Here is a 12,792-nt window from a genome sequence, read left to right as displayed (position 1 = left end):
TTTGTTACCCCTTTTCGTATCGTCAAAATCTACCCCCTTTTCTACCCTCGTTTCTCCTCCTTTCGTGAAAATACTGCACCGCCATGTACTCGAAAAAGACAGCGCATCGCGGCCTGGCTGGGTCGTCCCAGCCGTCGGTCCGGTCATTCACAACACCGACAAGCTCGCGCTGGGCCGCCATCAACACACAAAATGCTCTGAACCCACCCAGTGCATACAATCCACCGAGCACGCTGCAGAGGCGAAGTACTGGTAGCGGCGTTGGCAGCGGCCGCGCATCCGGCACCATCAGCCGTCCTAGTGGTACTGACCAGCGCCCGCCCTTCCCTATCGGCCCGGATGAGAATCGTGGCGTTGTGTGCGCTGTCTGCGATTCCAATAATGTCAACCGCACTGTCGGGCTCGCGTTTGTCAACGTTCCCATTGCCGAGGCAGTGCTCACGAACGTGGCCGATACACAGTACTACCAAGGAACTATCCACAAAATCCAAATGATGGAAGTCTCTCGCATTCTGATGCAGCCGACGCCTGCATCCTCCGTCCAGTCGGGACTGGCTTTGCGACCACACATTGAAGAAGAGCTGCGTGGCCTGCCTATTGTCGAGAGGGCCAAGCCTGACTGGTCTGCTGATGACGGGATGCTCGCTCTCCAGCGGGTGGCCTTTACTGAAGATCTTCCTTCTCTCGAAGTTGCTGTCAAGGATAACTTCCACTTGCTTTGCGCCTTTTCAGCGGTAAAAACCGGATGTGATTCAGTGCTCGCATTGCATGCACAAGCTAACTCCCGTAGGCGATGAAATTTCTCACGGACGACATGGGAATCGACTTTGATGACCACTCTGTGCGCATCAAATACCAGCCTCCTAGTGATGCCATGATGATAAGTCTGCCAACGATTCGGTCCCTGGAGCTCATCCAGAATTCCATCAATAGCAGCTCAAAAGATTGCCTGTATGGTCTCCTGAACCGTACGACGACGCCAATGGGGTCGCGAGTCCTACGAAGTAACATTGTGCAGCCATCAACACTGGCAGTCGTTCTAAACCCGCGTTACGAGGCTGTGGGAGAGCTGGTGCACAAGGATGGTCTGCTTGACAAAGTGGTAGAAGGTATGAAAGCCAAAGTGTGTGCTTCGACGGATGCGTTCGCTGATATATTTTCTAGTACTTCAAAAGTTGAAGCCTCTGGGTGATGTGGAACGGCTCTTGACAAAGGTGACCAAGATGTACAAAATAATCCCTCCATTTGTCTGCCAAATTAACTAACAAAGAATTCGGGACAGCTTGTTATCCTGCCAAAAGACGGCTCCATATACGAGTCTGAGCAGGCGATCAACAACATCCTCAAGCTCAAGGCGTTCTTGACGGCCATACCCGATGTCTTCCAGTCTCTCTCCGACGTCTCATGCGATCTACTGCTGGAAATACGCAGCAATTGTCTTCCAGCTCGAGCAGACAGGATCTTGGGGATTCTTGCGGACACAATCGACCGGGACGCCGCATATGCTACCAAGCCACTGGAGTTACGAAACCAAAGGGTTCATACAGTCAAGGTTTGTAAAAGCCGTATGTTGCAATGCGATATGCGACATGCACTGACGGGACTCTAGCCTGAGATCTCGGCCAGTCTTGACATTCAAAGAAAACTCTACGAAGACTTTAGCAGAAAGATTCACGACTACGTGAATGAGCTGGAGGGTAAGTAACTTTTGATCCTTTTGAAATTTTGTACCTACGCTTACAAAATACTTCTAGACGAGATTCGTGTCAAAGTTGCGCTCAAATACACAGCTACAAGAAAATTCTACCTTAAAGTCAACGCAAAGGACTTTGGTCCGCAAGGCCCACCGTCTGTGTTGGTGAATACCACAACGGTCAAGGGCGCTATCGAGTGTCAGACACTGAAGCTCATGGGTTACAATGAGCGCATAAACGAGGCTGTTCACAGAGCCATAGTCGAGAGTGACGAGGTGATCAAAAGCCTGCTCTCCCAGATCCGACCGCGAGTCTCAAGGCTCTTCAAATACTGTGAATGCATTGCACTTCTCGACCTCCTGGCTTCCTTCGCGACCTCCACTAGGACGTACGCATACAAGCGGCCATTGATTCACACCGACTCATACGCTCTTGTTGGTGGTCGGCATCCGATTCTGGACTCGGTATGATGACATTCAGCTTCTGCAAGTACAAGGAGAATGTACTGACGTTACCATAGCGCGGCCACAATAAATGCATCCCAAACGACTATTTTGTCACCGAAGAGACTCGCTTTCAGATCATTACGGGCCAAAACATGAGCGGCAAGAGCACATATATACGGGCCATCGCAATGCTGCAAATCATGGCTCAAATTGGCTGCTACATTCCCGCCGAATCTGCTTGTATTCCAATCATGCACAGCCTTTTTGCTCGTGTATCAACAGACGATACCATGGAACAGAACCAGTCGACTTTCTCGATCGAGATGCGAGAAATGGCATTCATTCTCAGGTGTGTTTTGTGTATCGTATAGTCGCCTCTCTCTACCTTTCAAGCACTAACTCATGCGATAGAAATGTCAACAACAAGAGTTTGGTGATTGTCGACGAGCTGGGACGCTCCACCAGTACGCAAGATGGGCTGGCCATTGCAGCAGCCATGTCCGAAGCACTTCTTCAGAGCAATGCAACGGTGTACTTTGCTACGCATTTTTCCGAGCTGGCCAAGGCGCTGGCGATCAACATTGGGGTCGTGAACCGCCACTTGAGAACAGTGACCGAATACTCAGAGTCGGCTACCCATGTTCCCGTTACGAACATGCTATACCGCGTGGCCGAGGGACCTGAGCCGGAGGTGAGCTACGGCATCGCCTTGGCTAAAGCAGTGGGGTTCCCAGCGACGTTTATTGCCCATGCCGAGAAAGTAGCCGCCGAGCTACGTGCGGAGGCACAGGCTAGCAAGCGTGACCGGCAAGAGATGGAAGAGGCCAAGCGGCGCAAGCTCGTGGCGAATCTCGTCCGACAACTAAAGCTTGCATACGTGAGCGACGCCGGGGATGAAGAGCTCATGGAGTATCTGACGCAGATCTACGACGACTTCTGTGCTAAGATGATTGGCTCGATCGATGACGAGGATGCAATCGTCGAAGAGGACAGTAACGAGAATGAATCCGACGACGAAGGAGACGGACAGCATGATGGGGCAGAGGAAAACATGGCAAGAGTGGCCCGCAAAGGACAATACGCAGTCAGGAGACCCAGCGATTTGGGCTTGTTTGGCGGCGGCACTGACGACGATGTTGACGACTACGATGACTTATACCAACCGGGAAGCGCTGCCAATGCCATTGTGATTGACGATGACGAGGAATTTGATGAAGACCACATGAGCGATATGGAGGACATGGGGAACGATTATAGCGAAGAAATGTACTAATATTTTAGACTTGTTACCCTTCGCAAGCCACCGTAGACGCACATACTGTAATTTCGTCAATTATGTAAACAGAGTATGGACAGTGACAGAACAGTATGTATAGTGTTAATGTAGAAAAACAGAAAATAAAAATGGAAAGCAGCATTCTATGTGGTATATCGACACAGCGAAATAGGGCTGGCCATGAAAAGAGCGTCGTAAATAGTGCAGTGGGCTCACAAAGTAGGTGCATGGCAAGACAAAAAAGGAGAACAAGTTAAACAGGGGAATTATAGAGACAGAAGACAATAAGAAAGGTTGGGATAGAAGATTGGGGCAAAGGGTTCAGCAAGCCGGCTATGGGTTATTAACAGTGCCACTTGCAGCCTCGCCGCCCGACGGGGGCGTATTGGCATCACGCCAGATGTGTGTGTCGCCTAGGCTGAACGAGCTGGACGCGCTGCGGCGGCTGCCGGACGAATCCGCTCCGTTGGCTGCGGAGGGCTGCGACGGACCCGACGGCCCAGGCGCGTCAGGGCCTCCACCTCCACCTCCACGGAGGATACCATCAATGTAGTTGATGTTGTCGTCGTCGGCATCTGCGTCATCGCTGTCGCCATTGACAAACACCTCATCGTCGGGGTGCGGCTCGTAGGGCGGCGGGTCCTTGTAGATCCACGGCTGCACGAGCGGCACAACCAAGCTGGGGTTGACGAAGCGCGAGCCCCTGTCGCGGTTCTCGTCGAGGGTGCTCGTGCGGCGGCGGCGCCAGGTCCGGCGGCGTCGTGCAAAGGTCTGGTTGCCGAGGCCGTTGTGCACATCCTCGTCGCTCAGCGGCGACGCATCGCCATCGCGCCGCACGCTAAGCAGCGCGATGTTGTGTGTCAGGGGCTCAAAGTGGCCCCGCCAGAAGTACATGTACCACACCGTGAAGAAGAAGAGCGGGAGCACCAGCGTGGCCTGGACGTACGCCTTGTTGGCGCCGAGGTACCCCGACATGGTGAGGTGGAAGACGGCAAGGCCCAGCAGAATGCGGTAGCAGATGATGCGCCAGGCACCGCCGGTCGCGTGCTGCGGCTGGTCCATGGCGTACAGCAGCTGGTACTTGTAGGTGGTGTAGCCAAGCACAAAGTACACAAAGCCCAAGAGGAGAACCAGAAAGCCCCGCGGCATGACGCTGTAGACGAGGCACAAGATAAACACAAGCAGCGCGGTCGGCAGGAAGAAGCCGTACGAAAAGATGGGCGGCGTGCTGATCTGGGCACGGTCGCGCGGCGTCTTAGCGCCCAAGCGGTTGATTGGGTACTGGGCAACGGAGCCGAACTCGAGAAGGCGCAGCGGGAACAGGCCAAGGGCCTGCAGCATGACGAAGTTGAGGTAGAACACATTGAGGCGCTGCACCTCACGTGCCAGCGCATAGGCGACGTACGTGGTGTCGTGCAGGCTGTCCCGGAGCACGGTCCAGAAGCGCGTGGCGGTGCCGAAGACGGTGAAGACGAGGAAAATGTTGAAGAAGGTGAAGAAGAAGTTCTTGGAAATCAGGGACAGCTCGACATCGCCTTGGCTCAGCATGCCCTGGCGGTTGGACAGGTACTCGTACAGATAGGGCACGGCCACGTTGAGCAGCGAGACGACGGCCGTTGGCAGACCAGTCTGCACCAGTGCCTTGGTCACGTCATGCTGCGACAGCTGCTCGGCCAGCTTCGGCGCCCACTTCTGGATGGTGCAGAGACTGAGAAGCGACGCAAGAGAGGCAACGGGGATCAGCCATACAATGGAGAGCACGGTGATGAAAATGGTAATGATCCAGGCGCGCGAGCGACGGACCGTGCGGGAGGCGTAGGTGTTGGGCCAGATGACGTCAGACGGCGCGGGTGCGAAACGAGCGAGCAGCTCACCGGGCCGCGGGTCAAGCACGGCCTGGATGGCCATCTGGCACGCGGCAACGGAGTCCATTGTGACAAAGGCCAGATCGGTGGCGTCGTAGTGCTGGCGGCGAGCAGCACGAATCTTCTCGTCGAGGCGGCGCAGGCGCTCCTCGTAGTAGTCGATCGCGTCAGTGTATCGGTAGCGCATACGGAGAGGGCCGTACCAGATGCGGACTTGCGGACGATTCCGTTCGAGCGCTGCCCGGGCAGCATCGGCGGCAATGTCGTCATTGGCATCACCGTTGTCGTCGTCGTCGTCGTCGTTTTCGCCGTTTGCCGGGAGAAGACTGTCGCCCTCGTTAGCCGGAACCTCTGCATCTTGTCTCCCGCCCAGGGCCGCTTCTTCGTCGATCTCTGCCGCGTCGTTTTGATTCCCGGCCTGGCTGGCCGCCTGTTGCTGCCGCCGCGGCCGCTGCCGCCGCCACCGGATCTTCGCTACCGGCTGCGCAAGGTAGACGCTCCATGTCTCCTCGAGCTTCTGGAGGACTCTTCCACGCTCCGCAACCAGGGCGTCGAGTGGGCCCCATTTGCGGCACAAGGTCACGCTCTCCACGCGTCCAATCTCGAGCTTCTCGATGAGGGCCTTGATCTTGTCCTCGGCACGAAACTCGCTCGGAATGCCCGACAGCCGAAACGTGCGGTCGGTGATGGTGGCCTGGGAGCCGAGATACTCCTGGCGGACCTTGATGACGCGGAAGGTTTCGGACCGCATGAAGTAGTAGGTGAGGCCGGTAAAGAAGTAGATGAAAACGAGGTAGGCCCAGAGATGGCCCTTTTCGCGGTTCCACGAGTCGTCCTCGTCCGGGTCGTCGACGACGGCTCCGTAGCTGGAGGCGACCGGGCTGGGGACGTCGAAAATGCCGCCGAGAGACCCAGACTGCGTCTTGGGCTTGGAAAGGAAGTGCTGGTTGATCGGCTCGAGCACGACGGCGGCGAAGAAGAACATAATGGCAAACAGCTTGATGCTCATCTTGAAGAAGGCCAGGAACACAAAGGCATCGAGGCCCGCCGATGCCAGCACCTGGTCCTCTGAAATGCGCAGCAGCGCCGGCAGCCAGCCGAAAAACGAGTCCGGGAGCACGGGCAGCGCCGACACGAGATCGGGGTGCCGCCGACGGCGTGCGTCATACAGGGACTTCCATCGCGGGCGCATCAAGCAGAAGCCAAACAGAGCAACGATGCCGAGGCCAAACGAGATGACGGCCTGGACCTGCGTGTCTTTGTTGCCGGGCGAGACATAGCTGTCGCTGGGGCAGTCGGTCGAGTTGCCACCGTCGCCGCCGTCGCGTGGGAGGAAGCGGTGGAGCGAGTTCATTGTGTCGAGTGGATGGACGTGGGCGCTGTGTGCGCGGATGTGACAGGACCGCCGCGTCCCATGTCTTTCGGGTAAAGGCGTCGAGAGAAGAAGAGATGGAGAGAGGGGTTGTCGTTGGAAGGGAGCAAAGCGACAGGGGAAATGAAGCTTTGAAGGCGCGCAGGCACGATGGAGTAAACAAAAGTGGGTCTATGACGGATCTTGAGCGGGAAGGAGCTTAGCAGGCTTTGGGCGTCTTCTGGCCAATTTGCCTCTGCAGACCATATTGAAAACTGGCTGTATGGATGCCTGAAAATTTAGGCTATAAGTTCTGTATGCACGACCACCTTTTCGCCTGAAGTGATGCAGTGGTGACACTCTACGCGCCGTGGTCCGTCCTGCATTATCATCAGGTTCGGCTTCAATCGGTCGCTCCTGCGCACTTTTACGATGCTCCTGCCTCATTTTGCGACCTATTGCAGGAAGGAACGGTTGCCTGCACAGCCGTCGTGGATTGGCCCATTTTGGTGCTCTGTGCCACGTTTATGACGGCCGAGGAAGGTGCAAACGGCGCGACGAGCAGAGCAAACGACGCGCGCCTTCCGTAGATGACCAACGACCTGCTGGAGCTGGGCAGCCAAAATGGGCAAGTACGCTTGTCCAGGATGTAGTCATATTTGTTTTGAGTGCAATGGCTCTTCTGGGCTTCATTCTTTCTTCTTCATCTTCTACGGACTCGCTGCTCTTTGCTGTCGATTCTTCCAGGAAGACAGGCCGCTGCCCATGATGGCTCTGAAGTACTGCTCGATTAGCAAGGACGGCTCCTACAAGTACCGCTTCGGAGCGTTTCGATTTCCCAGGGTTATTCCGAGACACATTCGCAACCACATCGAGACCACAAAACTGATTGGCCACAGCGGCAATGACAAGAGAAGCATCGACAACGACAGCGAAGGCCCTGTCGACGGTGGTGGACCGGCCAGCACGTTGGCAGCCATCGCGACCGACAATCTCATCCTTCTCTTTCGCATCTTGATATTCTACCGAGAAGCGTCACACTGTGACGGCTTCTACAATGTCGTGGGAGACGACCTTGGCGGTTGGCCGGGTCACATTGTGGAGGAGACGCAGTCCGTCTTTGTCGAAGGCAGGCGACTGTTTCTTCAACGGTTCTCGAGAACTGATTACATTTTGCCCGCGTCTGTGGAGATGCTTTGCTCCCTTGTGGACGAGTGGATCAACTTCCAGTCCACAGCTCAACGGCCCGCTGCCAACGTCCCGGCCTCCTGGGGCCGGCTCCGCGATGCCTGGCGCAGTCGGTACAAGTCCAACCCAGGCAGCCGTCTCGTTGCAAGCCCACCACGGGTCGCGCCAGGCACAACACCCGCGTCTTTGTCATATGCAAGTAGTGAATCAGGTGGCGAGGTATTGCGGATGGGAGCTGTGCCAGTTCCAAAACAAGAGGTCAGTCCTGTTGTACGCGCATGGGTCAGTGCTCTTGCCGGCGCACATGATTGCAAACACCAAGAACGAACTGCCGCAAGAGCTACGGATTGTGATGGGGACTCTGACAGTGTTGCCCAGGACCAAGCTTATGTATCCGGGCCGTCGCAGACGCCGGAGTCAAAACAGGCCCTGGTATGGCCACCAGAATTTCCAGTGCATGCCTCACGTTTGTGCCAGATACGTGATAACGCACGTTCGACCAAGCGGGACCGGCCTCCCTCGCCGGTGCGGGACTGCGCACTTGACGCAGTGCATTCTTCTCAGAAAAATGAGAACACAGCATTACAAAATGCCAGGCCTGTGGAAATTCCCAATGTGACAGCAAGCACTACGAGCTGCGCAGTCACCTCTGGGCCGCTTACAACGCGCTCAAGCCCCATAATGGGGAATCCTAGCCTTCCCTTAGCTGTTCCTCGTACCTCGAATACCAGCATCACATCTGCCCTGGCCAATGTCAATGTCGCTACGGACTCCATCGACGCTCTATTTGGCATCGGCCGAAAAGGCCCCGATCCGTCCGCAACAGCGGGCAATACTATGGGCGCTAATGCAAATCAATCGATGGGAACTTCTGACAAGAGTGCGACAAGTCCTGTGACCAACATCCTTGGTTCACAAAGTACAAACATTGCGTCGACTCTGGCAGGGGATGAGGCCCCGGGCAGGACAGGAGCGTCGAACCTGACTCCTCCAACATCAAGTGGCCCACCGGTGTACAAAGCTCGCAGAACGCCATCCGAGTCTGCTTGGCAACTAGAGGGACGGAGCAACGCAGAGTTGGCGCGCCAGATCAAGCCCGAGGTACCAAACTGCGTCGGTGCTTTGACGTCAGCTGCGATTGCTTCCGCTCTCGCACCTCTACACATTCCCGCAGGTGCTGTCTCGCCAACGCTGTCGGTTTCGTCTGCCTCGAGTTCAATGTTCGTGACAAAGTACCCTGAGACGATCGAGTCGGAACGTGGAGAAAATGGCTCGGCAGTTGGTAGCATCGGCAGCAACACAAACAACACCAAAAAGAACGATCCGAATGAGCGAAACAAAGGAGCTGTAGGTGCCGCTCGGGATGCCAGTGTGGGCTCCACGGCAAAAAGCAAAGGCAGTGGCTTTAGCAAGGTTCCGGACCAATTCATCCTGCCGGACTATTTGAGAATAAAACAGGACGGTCCGCTAGGTAGCCCGGGCCACAAAGCAAATGCTTCGGAGTCTGGAATCAACCAAGGCAAGAAGCACGCCCGAAGCTCAAGCACCGGTGTCGATGACGACCCGCCGGGTGGAATTCCAGAGCGGCCTCGGAAGCGTGTATCATTCGGGTCGGTTAGTTACACCAACCCGGAGCATCAGCCGCTGTCCCCGGCTGAGAGTGCTCAAACAAAGCGGAAATCATCTCTGTTCACGTCAACCGCCCAAGCAGCACAATCTACACCAAAACAGGCGCCAGCGCTGCCCGCTCAGGATCCTCCTCCTGCACGGCGTGCAAGCGAGCCGTCGCCGTCCAAGACACTTGGTGGCTCTGCCAGTCTACCCTCCAAGGCTTCACCGACTCCGATCAAAGTAAATGACAGCAGCGATAAGCTTGCAAACAGACCCGTGGCCAAGCGTGAGGCTCCAGCCAATGAGGTGGTTCCGGACAAAGTGCCTAGAACTGCCGTGGTACACTCACCGACCAAGTTTCACAGACTGTTCATTGGACAATCTCCGACGAAGTCCCGGGCTGCAGTGGCCAAAGTTTTGGCTGCGCCTGTGAAATATCAAGTGGTACCGCCGAAACCCGAGGCCGCACCAGCGAAGCCACCGTGCGGCCCGACGCATCACCCGCCGTCGCTACCACCCAAGCCACCAGTGGCCCAAATCAAAACGCAGCCTACCCCAGCTATGTCACAGAAGCCTCCAAGAAAAGATGCGCCGGCAAAGCCCGAGGCAATTCCAACCAAGAAACAGACCTTACCGGTAAAGACTCAATCATCGCCGACCAAAAAGGTACTGCAAAGCAAGAATGCCGTGCCGGCCAAGGCTGGCGAAGCGATGCCAGCCCCAGCGGTATCTAAGCCTCAAGTGCAAAAGAACAACGACACCAGGCCTGTTCTAAGTGACCTGAGCCTGCGCGAGACGGCCACGCCTCAGCCTCAGATTCCGGCCACGTCCGAGTTTAGTGAGGCAGAACGCCGTGCCGAGCAAGCGCAGGCGGTTATCGAGTTCATCAAAGCTCAGACCACGGCACAGCTGGGTTGCCTACAGCCTCTCCTCAAGTCAGGTGGCGCGGAAAATAACATGCTCCAGTGCAACCTTGAGATGATTCGAGCGCAGCTGGATGCGCTGGGTTATGCATCGCGTGCAGCTCTGGATAGGATCCAAGCACGGAAGCACCAGCGACGCAAAGAGAACGAGCCTGTTGCGGGAGCCTGATTGTGTGGCCCCGTGGGTGAAGAATTTGCAATGGACTTTTGGGGTTTTCTTGAGATTATTTTATAATGCAAGCAGTCGGGGCGGTCTTGTGTCATCATCGCAGTTTTGCCGCAAGGTTTAGTTTGGTCATTTCTTTCTTGTTTCTGTCATGGACATGTTGTCGTTCGATTGTTTCATGAGAAGATGGGTTGTGTACGTTAGTTTGAATTTATTATACAAATCGTTGACGGATAATGAAGGAGAGACTTACCAAAGACGTCTACATATAATGTTAGTTTGACTGGTTATACCCAACTAATAACGGGGCAATGGCTCAGTTGGGAGAGCGTCAGACTGAAGTTCTACTTCTGTCATTCGATTAATCTGAAGGTCCTCGGTTCGATCCCGAGTTGCCCCACGTTTTTTTTTTTGCCTTTTTCATGGTCTGTTTGTCCAGTCAACTAGGGCAAAATTATACCGTCTCGTACTTTGTTTTATTATATTCCTCAAAAAAAAAAAATTTGAGGTCTTTTTAGAAGTAGAAGCAAAGGTCTGTCAAGTTACGTGTTGTTTTGGTAATATTCATTTCAGTACTCTGTATTACTGACACAATAAAATTATCTTTTGTATCTCGTTGTAGAATACGGACTCTGGACCGGACAAAGCTATCTTTTTTTTAAAAAAAAATTAAACAAAAAGAAAGAAAGAAAATGTCATGAATTCGAAACCGTTGAAGTTTTTCTCTCAATTTCTAGCGCAACATCTCGCAACATCTCGCAACTCCTCGGCTCGGAAGGCACGCCCGGCGAATCCCCGACTAAGCTACGAGGACTTACGAGCAAGCCCCTGGGGCAATACGGCAAGCGGCGCTACAGCGCATTTCCGCCGAATTACAGCGTACTTATTCGCCGATTCGCTGCCGGGCGAGTTTAGGTGCGCAAGTGAAAGGGGAAGGTGCATGCATACATTACGGCACGATGACGGAAGGCACCAAAACAAAAAACACAAAAAGTAGATCTGGGGAAGCCGTCCTTGCCGTGTCAGCAGAAAAGCTCAGCGACTGATTCGATACTTAAGTAGCCCTGCTCTCCTCGTCTTTGCCTCTCACGAGATAATTCACGACACACGAACGACAGATACATCGTCGACATAACAGACCACTAATATGACACCATTGCGTGCCTTTTGCCGCGCTCCCCTGCGAACAGCCACGCCGATAGCGGGCCTTACTGTTCCGCCACCCACGACGGCATTCACACAATCTCGATTCTTAGCAGCATCTGCCACGATGTCTACCTCCAAAGACGGCAAAGACGGCACGGACTGGTCGGCCGACCAGTACCTCAAGTTCCATGACGAGCGCACGCGCGCTGTCCACGACCTGGTCCACCGCGTGCCCCTACCGGGCGGCGGTTCCCCCTGTCCGACAAGAAGGGCGACACACCCCTCCGGATCATTGACCTTGGCTGCGGCCCGGGCAACTCGACGGCTGTCCTGGCCGACCGCTTCCCCGGCGCGCAGCTGTCGGGCGTCGACTCGTCACCCAACATGATTGCCAAGGCGCGCGCGACCCTGCCCGGCGTGGCCTTTGGCCTGGCCGACCTGCGCACGTATGCGCCGGCGCCCGGCGCGGCCGACTTGCTGCTGGCCAACGCCGTGTTCCAGTGGCTCAGCCTCGCCGAGCGCCTGCCGACGGTGCTGCGCCTGTTTGCGGCGCTGCCGCCGGGCGGCGTGTTTGCGTACCAGGTGCCCGACAACAAGTCGGAGCCCACACACCAGGCGATGCGCGAGGTGGCCCGCGGCGAGGCGCCGGGCACGTCGCCGTCGGACCCGTGGGTGGCGACGCTGCGCGAACTGCACGACCGCGACCCGATCGAGACGCCCGAGCAGATTTACGATGCGCTGATCCCGCACAGCCAGAGCGTGGACGTGTGGCACGCGGTGTACAACCACGTGCTGGTGGGCGGCCCCAAGGACATTGTCGAGTGGGTGCGGGGGACGGGTCTGCAGCCGTGGGTGAATGCGCTGCCGGACGAGGTGACCAAGCAGGCATTTGTGGCAGCATACGAGCGGCGGCTCGGCGAGCTTTACGAGCGGCGGGTCGACAACAGTGTCATCATTCGCTACCCGCGGCTGTTTGTCGTGGCAGTCAAGAAGTAAAAAATGTGGCGGCGCACAGAGTACATAATTGAATGAATAGAACATACGCGTTCGTTTTTGTATGGTACGGATCCATCTACACAGGCAGAGAACGGTAAGGAACGAGAGAGTAACGAAACGCAAAGCAAGT

At 55.6% G+C, this 12,792-nt stretch overlaps 4 protein-coding genes and 1 non-coding gene across 5 annotated transcripts; 4 read left to right on the top strand and 1 right to left on the bottom strand.

The window, feature by feature from the left end:
* Nucleotides 1-83: 83 nt before the first annotated feature.
* Nucleotides 84-3,413, top strand: SPSK_08402 (DNA mismatch repair protein MSH4; the record flags this gene model as incomplete). The annotated part of the gene is made up of 8 exons (XM_016735000.1): nt 84-734; nt 791-1,109; nt 1,165-1,214; nt 1,283-1,552; nt 1,610-1,697; nt 1,755-2,158; nt 2,215-2,489; nt 2,552-3,413. 8 exons carry the CDS (start codon nt 84-86, stop codon nt 3,411-3,413), a joined length of 2,919 nt encoding a protein of 972 aa, XP_016588664.1.
* A 336-nt stretch (nt 3,414-3,749) lies between these two features.
* Nucleotides 3,750-6,635, bottom strand: SPSK_08474 (uncharacterized protein; the record flags this gene model as incomplete). Its single annotated transcript, XM_016735070.1, has 1 exon — nt 3,750-6,635. One exon carries the CDS (start codon nt 6,633-6,635, stop codon nt 3,750-3,752), a length of 2,886 nt encoding a protein of 961 aa, XP_016588663.1.
* Nucleotides 6,636-7,256: 621 nt separating this feature from the next.
* On the top strand, nt 7,257-10,523 carry SPSK_08413 (uncharacterized protein; the record flags this gene model as incomplete). Its single annotated transcript, XM_016735011.1, has 1 exon — nt 7,257-10,523. The coding sequence occupies one exon, from the start codon at nt 7,257-7,259 to the stop codon at nt 10,521-10,523; it is 3,267 nt and encodes a 1,088-aa protein (XP_016588662.1).
* Nucleotides 10,524-10,825: 302 nt separating this feature from the next.
* SPSK_11260 lies at nt 10,826-10,920 on the top strand. Its single transcript has one exon. It is a non-coding gene; the product is annotated as a tRNA-Phe (tRNA).
* An 870-nt stretch (nt 10,921-11,790) lies between these two features.
* SPSK_09672 (trans-aconitate 2-methyltransferase) lies at nt 11,791-12,662 on the top strand (the record flags this gene model as incomplete). Its single annotated transcript, XM_016736244.1, has 2 exons — nt 11,791-11,895; nt 11,937-12,662. 2 exons carry the CDS (start codon nt 11,791-11,793, stop codon nt 12,660-12,662), a joined length of 831 nt encoding a protein of 276 aa, XP_016588661.1.
* Between the last annotated feature and the right edge of the window lie 130 nt (nt 12,663-12,792).

Source organism: Sporothrix schenckii (genome assembly GCF_000961545.1).
Source record: "Sporothrix schenckii 1099-18 chromosome Unknown Cont44, whole genome shotgun sequence".
Lineage (NCBI taxonomy): Eukaryota > Fungi > Ascomycota > Sordariomycetes > Ophiostomatales > Ophiostomataceae > Sporothrix > Sporothrix schenckii.
The sequence above is the reverse complement of the archived record's forward strand: the minus strand, read 5'-3'. Positions and strand labels throughout refer to the sequence as shown.